At 43.3% G+C, this 15,683-nt stretch overlaps 1 protein-coding gene across 2 annotated transcripts in view; it reads right to left on the reverse strand.

The window, feature by feature from the left end:
* Nucleotides 1-676: 676 nt before the first annotated feature.
* Nucleotides 677-15,683, reverse strand: part of DPYSL4 (dihydropyrimidinase like 4) — a 50,433-nt gene continuing 35,426 nt past the window's right edge. For both annotated transcript variants that reach the window (XM_044420026.1, XM_044420027.1), the window contains exons 11-14: nt 10,237-10,407; nt 6,251-6,430; nt 2,289-2,460; nt 677-768 (exon numbers count right to left, since the gene is read on the reverse strand). In XM_044420026.1, the coding sequence (XP_044275961.1) occupies nt 677-768; nt 2,289-2,460; nt 6,251-6,430; nt 10,237-10,407 (615 nt within the window). The remainder of the gene's footprint in view (nt 769-2,288; nt 2,461-6,250; nt 6,431-10,236; nt 10,408-15,683) is intronic.

The following is a 15,683-nucleotide window of genomic DNA, read 5'->3' on the forward strand; positions in this document are numbered from 1 at the left end:
CCTGAAAACCTACACATGTCTAACCAGAGATGAGTCCCAGTGAGTCAAGGTCTGCAGTAATTATGCATAGTATTCCAGTTTAAAAGTACTTCACTGGAAGGTCACACATTTACATGCATCTCTTTATGAAAATTGAAGGATATATTTATGCCTGATGAAATCCATACATTAGGAAATGGTGTGTTTATTTTTCATTTAGAGACAAATACATGGGAAATTTTATCCTGAGCAAGAAGGATACTCTGGTGGTGTTCACTTTGATCCAAGCCCTTTAATCTGGCAGAATAAAGTATCCAAATATACTATCTAAAGGTTTTTGATAATTCCACTTTATAAACATTGGTTGCTCTTTGTTTATAAAGCAAGAGGTACTTAGGGAGTACAGACAAGGCAGTGCTTTATTTAACAATTAGCTGTAATTTAAAAGGAATATTAAATCCAGCTCCATAATCCATCTGCCTTAGTGGAAGTGAAGGCAACAAATCTGCCAAAGACAAGGAATTTTATGCCCCATTGATTTCAATGCGAGGTGCTTTAAACAATGGAACTTAAAGTAGTTAACAGTGCAGCCCTATGCATGTTCAGACTGAAAAATGCACAGGATTACACCCTAAATGTGTTTGTTCATAGTCAGTGATAACCAAGGTTGTGTGTGTACATTATCAATCTTGAATTATTATGAGAGGGATGTAATATTGGAGCGTCCTCCAGGGGGTGCAATAATTTTCTGTGCAGTACGTCTTGCAACATGGTCATCTGCTTGAGAACCTAGAAGAGACATGTAGCAGAATGTCAGCAAATATAGCATGCACTTACTATTACAATTACATGAGAGACAGCCACATTCCTTGGCAATAACATAGACAAATTTGATTTTTAAAAAGCAGTGTTGTTCAGTCTGTAATGTTTAAACATGCTTACACAGGAGTACCTCCCATTGTACTGAATGGGGCCTATATCTGACTAGACCAGGGTAAAAATGTACTGTGCATTTGTTTATGCTGACAAAAGAAATGCAGTCAATTCAGTTTAGAATTTGTTCTTTCTCTTTCACTGTTCTGTGTATATTAACTATGATAGTCAGACAAAAAATAATGGATGTTTTTGCCATTCAGATAATTTGATAATAAAGTAGAAAAGCTGTGATATGCTAGAAAAAAATGGACTGGATTCTGACTTAGACATGCTTAAAATAGATCATAGGACAAGTTAGTAATCATTAATTAAAGTACCATTGATTTCAACGAATCTGTTCTAAATGTGATTAAGTCAATTGAATCATATAGTCTTTCATCACAGTGTTAGGAACTGAAAGACAAAGGCAAATTGTGGGTCATGTTAATTTCAGTGGATGAGCTTAATATTTGTGCCTAACTTCCTCACTGAAATTAATAAGATTTAAAAATACTTGGTTGGTTGGACCATATCCAAAAGTCACTGCTCTTATGACTTTAGTAGAACAGGGATTTCCCAGCAACAGCACTACCACCACAGCCTGCACTGCAGGCATTCACCAAATTCCTCAGTCAACGCTGGAGCTCCAATCTTAGGTGAAGATACAAATGAGGGGGAAGCGGGCAGAGAAGGGGGGCACCAAGGATCCCAGAGCCTACCCCTTCCCATTCCTGTGATTCACTGGATACACTTAAAGGCATGTCTAATAGATTGCCTCTGTTGCTCCTCCTGCTCCACTGGGCATCTGCTGGTACAGCACAGGATAGAACATAGAAACAGAGCGAGTCAGAGGGGGCCTCCTGGACCATCTAGCCTGAGCTCCGGCTCCAGCTGGCTCTGCTCATGACATGCCTACCATGTGCATGTTCAGCCTGTCCTTATACACCCTCACCAATGGGGCTTCAGCCACTTCCCATGGAAGCCTATTCCATATCCTAGGGGTCCTAACTGTCAGGAAGTACTTCCTGGCATCCAAATTGAACTTTAGTTCCCTGAGCTTTGCTCCATGTCTGGAGGATGTCTGGAGTGCTCCAGTATCAAAGTCATCTTTGGACATATACAGGATTGCTCTATCATTCAAATTTTCCATTGACTTAACAGTCGTAAGAACATTGATTTAACTGCAAAATCAGATGCTAATTCTGTGACTCTGCAGTGGATTCCTACACTTTTGTGAAACCTCAGGGCATCGGGTTGTAAACTCAGAAATGTAGAGACAGAGGCTATTTCAGCTTTGGCCTAGTGTGTTAACAACGTGCATGCAGTCCCTTGTGGATAGTAACCATTATCTTCAATTTGCTATTTATTTTATGCTTTCCCTTAAATCAGCTTACCAGATAGACTGAAACCTGACTGGTGTAAGTTACGGACTGGAGGAACTTGTATTTTGCCAGAGCAAGTAGCTATTCTTGAGGTTGGTGTTGGGGCCACAGCTTTAGAAGTTATGATGACATCATGAACTGGTCCATCGTAAAGCCCACGAGGAACACAATGAATTTCTGCAAGCTATAAAAGAGGAAGAATCACAGTGGAGCAGGCATTCACCAAACCTTCTTGGGACATGTTTACAACTGTAAACAAAACAAGGTTTATTTGATTTATTTTCTTCACAAATGCCAATGCCCTGTTCAGGATTTCTTCTTCTTATGTCAAGCATAAGTTAACAGGACAGCCCTTAGTAGAACTGAATATAACAGGATGGATCCAGTATCAGCCTTCTGCAACAGGCAGCCTCCATAGGCACAACATTCGTCTGATTCTGGAGGATCCCTTCTCTCCACAGCTCATCCCATTCAGTGCCGTTTCCTGATTTCTTCAAAGAACTATAGGATTTCCTGCTAGGAGGGAGCAAGGAAGTCCACTTCCACTGGTGCTGTTGATCCAGCTTAAATCTAGATCCAGCACAATATTATTGACAATATCCTATACCTTCCAGAAATTAGCTGGCAGTAAACTTCTGTCAAACCCCATTCACACACACAGCACTACGGGAGCCATTTCTTCACATCACCAAAGAAGATGGTTAATCAAGCAAAATATATTGGCGGGGCGAATCACATGGAACTTTCCTACTCAGTGGTTAGATTGGAGGAATTCATGCAGATGACTCCATTTGTACAGCTTCAATTACTTGCCCATGTTCTCCACCAGTACTGGGTTTCCCATTGCTGGGTATGTTTGTGAACAGAGCTTTAGAATAAGCTGAAGAAAAATATGAATGTAAATACTTAACTGTATTAAATATGTTCTGTCATATGGCAGCCCATTTTTATAAGACTCATAGCATACCACGTTGAAACAGACATTAGTTTGCAACTGTGTGACAGCTACCTCATTGCCCACTTTTCCTACCCTAGAATAAAAATGAAAAGAACCCACAGCTGCCTGACACACATTTAAAGTAATGTCTGCTTTGGCCCTAAATCATGCTAGATGTACGTGTTTGCCCATGGACTTGTGAACAGAAATTATGTCACAAAAGAATGAAAAGTAAAACTGTTTTGTGTCTATCTTGCAAACAATTATATATTTGAAGATTGTCACAAATATGCACCTATTTTTCATGAATTTCTAGACACCCTTTCCCAATCTGACAACCCCTCCCCCACAGATATTTTGGACTTCAGCGTCTAGCAGCCCCAGACAGAATGGGCAGTGATTGGGAATGTTGGCAGTTATAGTCCAAAAGATTGGGGAAAGGGGTGTACCAGGTTGGGTATGAGAGATCAGTGCAACGCAGTCACTATGGAATCTGCCACTGCAAGATACGTATGGTTATGGCCACCAACTTAGATGGTTTTAAAGGAAGAAAGTAAGACTGTTGATGTTTACTAGTCCTTATGGCTACATGATGTCTCCAGGATGCAGGAGTGCATGCCTCTAAACAACAGAAGGTTATAGCCTTCATGTCTTACTTTTGGACTTCTCATAGGCTGACTTGATCTTTGGCCTGATCCAGCAGGGTTCATCGTACATACTTCTTCTGTTATGCTTTAGTGATCATTTTTCAAAATGTTGTTATTAGGGAAGAGGGCAAGTATGGGAATATAGACAACCACACAACCAAGTGCCCAGAGTATTAACTGTAACTGCCTGAACAAGTTACCATCACAAGCCATCAGTGGTTGTCTGATCTGAACCTAATTATAGCTGAACAAGGAGTCTAGAACCTCCAGCAAAGCATAAATAAAAATGTGTATCTTGTGAGACCTTCATCCTTGGGATGATTAAAAGTGACACCACATTTCATCTTTCAAAGATAACATATACACGTTTGGATTGATAGCTAATAGCCCGCAGCTATCAGACAGGAATAGAAATAGTTCCTTTCCTTCCACCTCCACTCATCCCATGTAAAAATTAAACCAACAATAATAAGGTGGATATTTCTGAAGTTTGGCATGTATAATCCTGGGGTTCTACAGATGTTTTAAATTATGATTCTCATCATCCCTGTCTATTGGCCATGATGGCTGGGGCTTACTGCTGTTTCACCATAAACTATCTGGAGGACACTGGCTTGCTCATCTCCTGTATATTTTCAAGCTAAAGCTTCCTGTTAATATGTAATGTTGGCTACATTACAGGCAATGAGCAAAACTGAACCCAGCCATGAGGTGACAGCATCTGTCATCAAGTGACATTGTTATTGATGCATTGTCTTGATTAGTCAGAGTTAAAGCAGGAATATCGATTACCACAGAAATCTCTAGTACTTTGCTGTGGGAAAGAAATATTAAGATAACCTTAGCAACTTCATATAAAGAAAACCTTTATAAAATGTTTTACAGATGGTATTTTTCACCAAATAGATTAGAAAAAATGTTCCCAAATATGTCAAATAGATGTTGGAAATGTAAACACAAACCTGTTACTTTTTATCATATGTGGTGGACTTGTGTTAAGGCAAAAAATACTGGGTTAAAACACACAAATGGCTTGAGGCAATGCTACAAAAACCCTTAACATTTAAACCTGAAGTTTTTCTATTAGGCATTATTCCTGATGACTTTGATAAACAAGCTAGATATCTGATTTTATATGTAATTTCCGCGGCAAGGATTGCATTCACCCAACATTGGAGGAGCGAAGAGTCACCTACTGAAGAGTTGATTTTAAAAAAAGATGTTGGATTGCACGGAAATGGATAGATTGACCTTGTCTTTGAAGGAGAAGGAAGATATATACTTCTATCAAACTTGGAACTCTTTTTATTGGTTGGAGAAATGGGACTATGCGTAGAATTGAATATGGTTATTGATTGTAAAAAAAGAGTAAGATGTCAACCCAGTATGTCTGATGTCTTAAATAATTGTTGTTTTAGTGTTTGGTTGTAGAGAAAATAATAAAATTTGGGGAAAAAAAGAAATCTTCAGTACTTTTTTTTTCTACTCAAAACGAAGTGCAAGAGACCCTATCATGGAGGGTAAAGAGGTTTTAATCCTTTGCCCCAGGCTAGGGAAAACATTGTTGAACAGCTTCTACAATGGGCTGGCATGCATCTTGAAACCTTAAGGAAGAGGTTGTACAAGAAAATATATGCAATGCATTCCACAAATGGAAGCACGGCATCAATTCTCTTTCATCTCCAGAAATTTCCCTTTCTGCTCAGGGAGGGCATCTCTGAATCCAATCAACTATTTTCTTTGGAACCTAAGTAGAAAGGACATTTTGAAGATGGACACATTCCTTTAAGACAATGGGTTGTATTCAGTGTTAGTCCAAACTTTCATTTCAATGAGTCTGCCAAAGGAGGACTAATGCCAGATACAATGCGATATTGAAAATGAGAGTCCAGTCAGTCCATGTAAATATTACATACTTTTCAGGACATGTGATCTTGTATGAGAATTTTTTTGAACTATGCAAAGAACAGTCAATAAATTCTGTCCTAATAGGTTAGCTGTGGGTCAATGCGGTGTTGTGCTTAGAGTGTTGGACTGGGGACCTAGAAGATATGCTTCTAGTCCCCACCCAACCATGAAACTCTTTGGGTGATTTTAGGCCAGTCATTCACATTCAGTGTAACTTACCTTACAGGACAGTTGTGGGGATAAAATGAAGCCATGTAAGCCACCTTAGGTTCCTCACAAGAAGAAAAAAGTGGGATACAAATACAGTGTAATAGTAACAATAAATAGCTGTAGAGAAATTTGTCTCAATTCAGCACAACTCTGATTTATCATGATCAGAAGTTTCCAGATCTGTGATTTGCAGTTTTTGTGTCTGTAACCATGAGACAAGTGAACATTTAAAAAGAAATAGGATGGTTTTCATCTTAAAAAAAGTTTCTCACCCTGTTTCTAGCTTTTATTCTTTTGTACACAAAATCAGGAAATGTCTTTCGAGGAATGAAACGGCCCATCCCTTGAGTGACAAAGAGGTTTCCATCTTCCAGTACAACCTTCCCTTGACTAATAACTACTGTAGGGACACCATGACATTCTGTTCCTTCAAATATGTTGTACTCCACATTCTGGCAAAACCAACAAGAAAGACTTTATCAGTTTCATGCTGTGCATCAAAAAGTAATCTTCAAGTGTTGTCATGTGAACTGAATGGTGAATGTCCATAAGCACTAATGACTGAGCCCATTCACATGAAGGCATAGAGAATGAGTTCACAAACAGGGAATGGTATACATGACCTGGTCAATTTGCATAATCTCCAAGTAACACTGGAAAAAGTGCACAATATCACAATGAATTGCATGCATGTATCCAGGCATTTTGAGGTGGAATTATACATTCTGTCAGACCAATATGTAAACTTGATGTGGACACAATGATTTCTTGGCCAACTAACATAAGAAACACCTTGCATCAACTCAGATTGTCCATTATAGCTCCAAATGTTGTAATATTATGAATATCAATCAAATCATATGCATAATCCTTTTCTGGCACTGTTAAATTGTCAGAGCTATACCAAACAGTTTTGAAAGGCATAGGAACCCTGACAAAAAGAAAAGCCAGTTGAAAATCCTAACTGCATTGACTGAATGTAAAAGTTCCAACAGGTACAAAAGACCCATACAAAAGAAGGCATGCATTTCTCCATTCCTCAGAAGATGCTGCTACAGATTTTAAATCAGGCATCCTGATTTTTTGTATCACCACATTTGTCCTGCTAACAGACCTTCTATAATGTCAGATTCATTTTCAAATATGGCCTTTCACAGTTTATTTATTATTTATTTAAGGTTTTTATAACCCATTCGATTAGCCACATTGGCTCTCAGAATGGCTTTGGAATTACAATTGTTTGGAAACTATCTTAATTCCCCTATACAGATAAACTTTGTTTTAAAAAACATGACTGATGATTAAACCACCCCAAAAATAGGCCAATTCAGGCCAACAACAGAAAAAGCTCCATCTTTGAAGCTAAGCAGATCTGCATACATAGAAAGCTGCTTCAGAAGCCTGGCCCTACATGGAAGAGCATGAAGAAGAGTCATAAACTGACAGCAGAGCACCTGCTTTGCATGCAGAGGGTTCCAAGGTCAATCTCTAACAACTCTAGAGAGAGTTCCCAGTTATTAATGACCAGGCATGGGCAACTTGTGGATCCCTAGATCTTTTGGTCTAGCACCCCCATAAGTCCTAGCCAACATAGTCAATGCTGAGGGATCATGGGAGTTGTAGGTAAAGACCTCTGGAAGACTGCAAGTTGACCATCCTGCTGTAGACCATACTGAGCTCAATGGACAATGGCCTGCCTTGGTAGAAGACAAGTTTCCTGTGTCAACAGATGGATTAAAATTATTTGTACAAAGGCAGGTTGCTTACCTGTAACTGTCATTCTTCGAGTGGTCATCCATGCATTCACACCAATGGGCTTGACGCGCAGTGCAAGGCGCATCAAGACGTGCAGTGCAGTGCCCGGAGAGAAACTCCAAAGCTTGGTGCCATGGAGTGGATGGGAGCTGGGTCCACCCCCTGCGCAGGGGGTATATAGGCAGTGGCTCCCATCCAGTCCCTAGTGCCTGAAGACTGTGCTGTCCCAGGTGTGCAAGAGATCTGTCCTTCGCCTTTCAGGGAGCAGCTTCCACCACCTGCCCTAATGGGCCAACCTGCTCTCGCAGGACCAGGGCAGGGTCCGGCATCCCGACCTCAGGATCCTATGCATGACAGCCTGGAAAATCCCACCCTGACAGAACTATACAGATCCCTGCCCCTGGCAGTTGCCACCATACTGCAAGCCACCCTTAAGCCCTCCACGTGCAGCTCCAACCTAGCTAAGTGGAGAGTCTTCACTGACTCAGCTGCAGCACAGGGCCTCGACCCTACCACTGCCTCTATGGGCCACATCCTAGAGCTGCCCTACGGATCAACGCTCCCTTCACCATGTTCCACAGGGACAAAGTTGTCCTCCGCCTGGACCCACACTTTGTCCCCAAGGTGATGTCCCCTTTCCACCTGAACTGGGACATCATCCTACCAGCCTTCTTCCCAAACCCATCCACCTGCATTGAGGCCACCCTTCACCTCCTGGATGTCAGGAGGGCCCTCGCCTTCTACAGGGCCCAGACTGAGACTCTCTGTTGCTCAGAGCACTTCTTCATGAGGGCCCCAGAGCTGGTGAACCCATCTCCAGCCAAAGACTCTCTAAATGGGTCTCTAATACTATCTCTCCTTCCTATGAGATGGGGAGATACAAGATCCTACTGACGGAACATCCATGAGCGCACTCCACGCACGCCCAAGCCGCATCCACTGCGCTATTTGCAGGTGTCCCGCTACAGGAGATCTGCATGGCAGCGACATAGTCCACTCCCTTGACCTTTGTCTGCCACTGCCAGCTAGACGTCCGTGCCAGACTGGACTGTGCCTTTGGAAGGGCAGCCCTCTCCTCAGTCTTGCAGTGATGGTAGCCCCTCCTCCAGTGCAGGCATTCAAGCAGGGTTGCGGGAGCAGCGGCGCTGGCGGAGGGTCCTGGTGCTTGAGGAGTCTTCGCTGTGCCAGTGGCACCTGTTGGGCCTGCGTGGCAAGCCCTAAGGGGCTTGGAGGGGCCTTCCCTGGGGGCAGGGGTTATCCAATCCCGAGGTGAAGGTTGTAAGGGCTCACTGCCACAAGGCCTGCCTGAGATGTGTGGCTCTCTGCCGATGCATCTGCTTTTTAAAGGCCTGGCAGTGTGGGCAGGACTCCACGATGTGTCCCTTGCCTAGGCAGAGGAGGCACCTTGAATGCCTATCATTAGTGGGCATTTTCACTGCGCAGGAGGTGCAGTGGCATGGAGCTGAATCATCCATGTTCTCTGAAATGTAGCGCATGTGGTTGAGGGAAAGGCGAGAGCAAAGAGCTGGAGTGAGAAGGAAAACAAGAGAGGAAGAGAAAGGCGGCAGACTTCTTTCTGCAGTGAAGACGAAAGGTGCAAAAGAAGGATTTTTTTTTTAGAGAGAGAAGAAAATGGCGAACCAGTAAGTAGAGAGAGTGGAAGGCTCCGATCTGAGGCGAGCTCGAAGCATAGTTGAAAAAGAACTGAGGGACTGGGCAGAAGCCACCACCTACATACCGCCTGTGCAGGGGGTGGGCCCAGCTCCCGCCCACTCCATGGCGCCAAGCTTTGGACGTTTCTCTCCAATTGAGGCCTTGCACTGTGCATCAAGCCCATTGGTGTGTTTGCACAGAAACCACGAAGAAGAAGTTATGTCCCACATATTTATGTCCCACATGTTTATGTTTAAAATCTTCATGTAACAAAATACTATGTAGTAAATAAATACAGACTTGGCTTTAAATAGGAAAAAAATCTCCTTATGCTAATCTCCTTTGTACATTTAATTGTAAGTAAGTCCTGATGACATTAGTTGGACACCTGAGTAAATATGAATAAGACTTCCCGACGCAAGTACAATCCTTGGAAGTAAACCAAAATTTAAATGCAAGCAAATGTGCTAGGTTGCCCATGGCAAACTCTACTGAAGTCAATGGAATTTAAATGAATGTATCTGGAATGAATGTATTCAAGGCATTGGTATCTAAAGTTACCAAATGACCAGAAACAGTCTATTTGGCTTGCTTGCATTCCTTTGACAATAGCTTGAACTGCAGAATTATGCAGGCAATGCCTTTTACCACATGAAGATAAACATGATCACCTACTAGTTTCTGCAGATCAAGCCACTGTTAAAAGCATGGCTGCAGAAGCTGACCAACAAGGTGGCAACACAGGCTGGAACATACTTTGAGAACAAAATATGAAACTAACTCTATAAATGATGGAATGTTTAATTTGGCAAAGGAGGAAACAAGTCAATTTCTTTTTGTTTGTTTTTACCAAGTTGTGAATTTTTGCAGATATAATCTTTGTAGCTTTAGGATTCCAAATAATCAAATCAGCATCTGAACCCACAGCAATTCGTCCTTTTCTGGGGTAAAAGTTGAAAATTTTTGCTGAATTCGTACTGGTCACTGCTACAAATTCATTTTCATCCATTTTCCCTGTTGCCTAAAAATGGCAAATGGGGGAGAAAGAGTGGTCAGGAATTTTGGAAAAGATGTATAATATGGAAATATGAAGGCAGAAAAGCATGCTTGAGTTCTCATTCTAAAATGAATGCAATTTCTTTCTAATAATTCAAACAAAGCAATCACAAATTCCTGGACTCAGTCATAGGACCTGCAGGTAAAGACAACTATTTACAACTCCCAAGCAAAATTGTTGAAATTATCATTTTTCTCTCTGAGACTCCTTTTTGGACTACAGCTCCCATCAGCCCCATCCAACATGGCAAATAGTTGAGGATGCTGGGAGTTGCATTCCAAACATCTGAAGGGCAGCATGTTGGGTAAGGCTGAACTACAGACTTGTATAGGAGGAAGTACTTATATTGCAGTTTACATTTCAAACTTGATACTGGAGTTAAGTGACAGGAATGGCTGTTGGTAGTATGCCTTGACTATAAGTTTTCCCAGAAGCACCTAATGCGCCCTGTTGGAAATAGGATGCTAAACTTGATGGTCCAATTTAACAGGGCTCTTTTTACTAGTAACACAAAGGCTTCGATTTAGTTTATGTGGAGATGGAATTGTGAACCAGTTGCTTATTAAAACCAATGCTGGACTCTATTCCATATTTCTCAAATACTGGTAAGACAGGAACAATGTGGGAGGGTCAGAATTGCATGGGAAGAATCAGGCTGGACTCAGAGGCTGGATTTCAAGCTGAGCTCCCTCACTGGCCCACAGGATTGCAGCCCTCTATATGGTTTAAGGCTGAACAGCAACTACACTGCTTCCGAAAGGGAAGCGTCAAACCCAATATTACCTGAAATGTGGATCTGGCAGCCCTATATTGTTTTCATTTTCACACTAGAGTGGAAGCAAGGTACTTAGACTGATCTTCACCACCAACGCCCCACATCCAAACACTGTGATCCCAATGTTGCAGGACCTAATCCAGCACTTGAGTAAAAATGAGGGACAAGAAGACATAGCTGCTTGACATACTTTTAAAATGAGCTAATGTTTGGCTCCGTGATTGTCTTCATTTGGGCAGAATAATGGATTGTATGGAGTCTTGATGGAAATGCTCTAATGCTATGACCCAGTCAACACTAAGTATGGAAGGGAGACATTTAATGACTTGCATTAGTACAGCCTTTGGTGTCACTGATCTAGACTGGTGGTAGATGGAAGAACCTCTGGAACATGCCTGTTAGGGTTTAATCCTATGCAAGTTTAGACCAAAAAGAATCCTGCAGTTCTTAACATTTGCCAGCAGGCACAGAGTTGCAGGACTGTTTTGTTTTTGTCTAAACGCATAAGATAGTGCCCTAAGAAGTTTAGCAATGACTGTTAGGTTTTCCTGAAGAAAGTCAAATGTGTTTTAGATTCCACTCTAAGTTAATTTAGGATGGTGGTGGGCTCAAAGGTACTATATGAATTTAAATGTATGCCTTGGAATATGTTCCAGAATTGTTTGCAATGCCTTGGAGGTCTGTGGGAAAAGTACAGGGCAGATGCATCTGTACGTAAGGAGATCCTTAAAGGAGAGGTGTTCAGCTTCTCTCACTTTGAAACAAATTTACCTTTGGAGAAGGTCTCAGGGGCCTTATTCCAATAGTAGGGGTGACCAAAATATTGATACCATTGGTACTGCCTATAAAGCCAGGTTGTTTACCTGTAACTGCCATTCTTCAATGGTTGTCTGTGCATTCACTCAAATGGGCTTGTGCACCTGTGTAAGGCCTAGACTGGGAACAACTTCAATAGCTCAGTGTGCCAGATTGGGTGGAAGCCCCTCCCCTTCTGGTTCTTGTGTTTATAGAGGAGGGACTCTGCCCACCCCCTCAGTTCCCTTGGAGATCACCAGGAATCCCCAGGTTGAAGTGAAAAAGAGAGGTTCCAACCTGGTGCAAACTCAGTGTCTGAGGGAAAAGGGAAGGACACAGTCAGCTAATGACAGCTAGTGGGGCCAGAGGGTGGGTTGAGTGAATGACAGATGACCACTTGAAGAATGACTGTTATAGATAAGCAAACTGCCTTTTTTCTTTGTGGACTCTGTGGACATCACACACATGTGCAACTGGCAAACTTACCTTGTGTAGGATGCTGTCATCATTGGAGAATGGATGAGGGTATTGGAGACCCACATAGGTATTCTCTGCAATGAGACGGGCTCTCCCTTTCTATGACCATCATAGCACACAAAAAAGCTGCAGGAGCAGGAGAGTAGCTCTGTACTGGATTTATAGAAGGTGAGGATACATCTGATGTTGAGTAGGTGGAAGGTAGATTCTGTAAGTGGATGGATTGGCAAAGAAGGCCAGAAGGATGATATCTTGATTGATGTGGAAGGAGGAAGTGGCCTTGGGCCTGATGGTGGAGGATAGCCTTATCCCTGTGGAAGGTAAGGTGGGGGTGTGGGGGGGCAGCTGTCCACTGGAAGTGCAGAGAGCTTGCTGGTGCAGTGAGTCACCATGACAGGAACCTACATGCTAGGGAGTGCATAAAAATTTAGGTCCCTTCAATTGGCAGATGGCTGCTAGGTACATGTATATAAACGATAGGCGGAAGCTGCCATGGAAGCAGTTTTGCAGGAAGTGTTTGATGGGATGTTCCTAAGGTCCAAGCCTCCATGGTGGGCAAAGGCTGTGAAGGCATTCCACTTAGGTAGGACTTTCTGGTGGACAGTTGAGGGCTGCCTCCAGAATGGTGGTCATGATTTAAACTGGAATGGTGTTGCTTATATGGCCCAATACCTAGAGGGACTGCAGGACTGTGTAATGAACTCCTGGATGTATTAGCACAAATAGATTGGCCCCAGAATCTGGAAGTCTCATACAGGTAGGCCTTCAAATTGACAGTTGGCTGGAAAAATGCAAATTGGACTGTAGACCAGCTGCTCCCTGTTTCTTACCACTGACAGCTCCAGCACTATCCTGATTGACTCCAATGTTACCCTTTCCAACTCCTCCCTCTTTCAGTTCAAGCCATCTCCTGGAGCCAGAGCCCAGGCAATTAGGATCAACAAAACTTTGCCTCCCTAAACCTGAAATGAACCATTGCAGGGCTCAGGGTTTCACCTGCAGGCAAAGGGGGCATCTGGCTCAAGGTGGCCCTGGAACAAATCAGCAGAAAACTCCAAGTCCCAACCTCATTAAGCACTGTGACATTGAAACATAGAAAGAAACAGAAACAGAGCAAGTCAGAAGGGACCTCCTGGGCCATCTAGTCTGACCGCCGGCTCCAGCTGGCTCTGCTCATGACACTGGGACCAATGCAGATGCACACAGGGTGCTCCTCTTGGTGGGAACCAGCATTGTCTACTCATTTGCTACTGGAAGTGATCTTACAGTTGCCTCAGCAACTAAATCTTCTACAGCTTTTATGGATATGGACTTTGCTAATCAGCATTCCCTATCAACCTTCTCCTTGCTTTAGCCTCTTTCAGTGGATTCCATTCAGTGATGCCTTCTACAAGGTGGGTCATTGTGTCTCCAAACAGGACCTATAACTCTTTGCATTGGTGATCATAAAGAACAAATGATCTACCTCTTAGTAAAGGATATACAATATCCAGTGGTGCTAGGCATAGATTGGCTAGCTAAATACAATCCACAAATCTCCTGGGAAAGTGGAAATGTGTCATTTCCTTCTGCTTTCTGTACCAGGTATTACAACCCTGCTCCTAAACTTATCCTCATTCTATCATCACCTCAGAACATTTCCCCAGAAATTGTCTCTCTTCCTCCACCTTCTCCCCAAACCCTACATCCACAGTACCAGGACTTCTGGGAGCAAAGCTGGAAACTGCTTGAAAATCTATATGCCCCTGCTCTTATCAAGCACTTCCACTCCCTCTTTCCCCAGAAACCCAGGAGGTAAAGACCCTTACCCCAGGGCAGGAGGGTAGCCTGCAGAGGGAAGTCATGTCATTTGCATGTTCTGGCAAACCTCAGGTGCACACACAAAAGGCTGTTTTGGTGGGGCTGCAGCTCAGAATCTGATGAGTTGTGTGCAAGAGAGACCGCCCATCCAGGTGGGAATGACAGCTCAAATTCTGATAACAAGATGATTGTTGAAATGGTCCTAATTCCAGCTGCAGTCCTAGACCTGGGGTACCAGCCTATGTCTGCTGTGGGGGAGTTTAGTTCAAGAGAAGCCAAGGGACCAGACCATCCACTCGTGAAAACAGGGAAGAGCAGCAACCTCTCGAGGGAGGATATTTAGTGATGGGGAGTCTATTGGATGGGGAATCCCCTCCTCCTGAGGAAGTAGACTTGATAGTGTATTATAGGGGTCAACTGAGTTCTCTGAGAGGAGAGCACAGGCATGCCCAGTTCCACAGTGCTCCTCCCCCAGGGACTGATGCAGAAGGGTTCTTAAAGAAAGCTTTGGGTGAAGAATGTCAGAGAGGTTTCAATATTTCACTTTGTATAGGCTCAGAGACTTGCAAGTAAAATAAAAATGTTTGACAAAGAAGCTCTAGTGAGACTGTTATTGCTGGGAGAAAGCATGGCTTATGACCCATTTTATCCCAGAGGAAGAGTCACTAGAGGGCCATGGTTGCCTCATAGTTCGACACTCAGAAGAAAGAAGGACACCCAGCAAGGAAGATGCATACACTCACCCAGCAAGTCTGTCAAGGTGCCATCCCTCTCTGCTGATGGGGCCTGTGTGTTCCCACTGGAAGCTCCCCTGCACAGACTCCAATCGCTGAGTTCAGTCTGGAGTGTTCGACAAGGAAGGGCATGTCTTTCTCAGGTGGATTCAATACTGTGAGGCATAGCAAGGACAGCAGCAGGGGACTTCCAGGATTGCTTGAACCATCCTGAGGAGACCCAGGATGAATGGGATTGCCACTGGTGTCAAAGGCTCTGAACCCAGGATGTTGACAACTGGATTGGTCGCTGGCTCTGGTCATTGAGCCATCTGGAGCCCCAGGTCACCAGCCATGCAAAGGAACTTGTTGACCCTATGGTCTGATGGTGATGCTGGTTGTAGACAGGAGCTTTGGGTGATGGTTCCAAGGGCACTGGCAAGTAGATGGAGTCCAAGTCCGATGAGCAGTTCCAACTGGAGGTGAATGGTAAGCACTGGCATTGGGTGCATGGAAGCTCACAGGAATGGGTTTGTGTGAAGGCTGGAGTGTATGATGTCAAGGGCTGAGACACAATGTCCCGGGTGCCTGGACTCACACTATGGGAGCAGTGGCTCTCCACCTTGGGCTCTCAGTGTTGGGTGACAGTTGAATGAATGAATAATTGAATGAATGAATGA

The sequence above is a fragment of the Varanus komodoensis genome, unplaced genomic scaffold (genome assembly GCF_004798865.1).
Source record: "Varanus komodoensis strain SLA01 unplaced genomic scaffold, ASM479886v1 scaffold11, whole genome shotgun sequence".
NCBI lineage: Eukaryota > Metazoa > Chordata > Lepidosauria > Squamata > Varanidae > Varanus > Varanus komodoensis.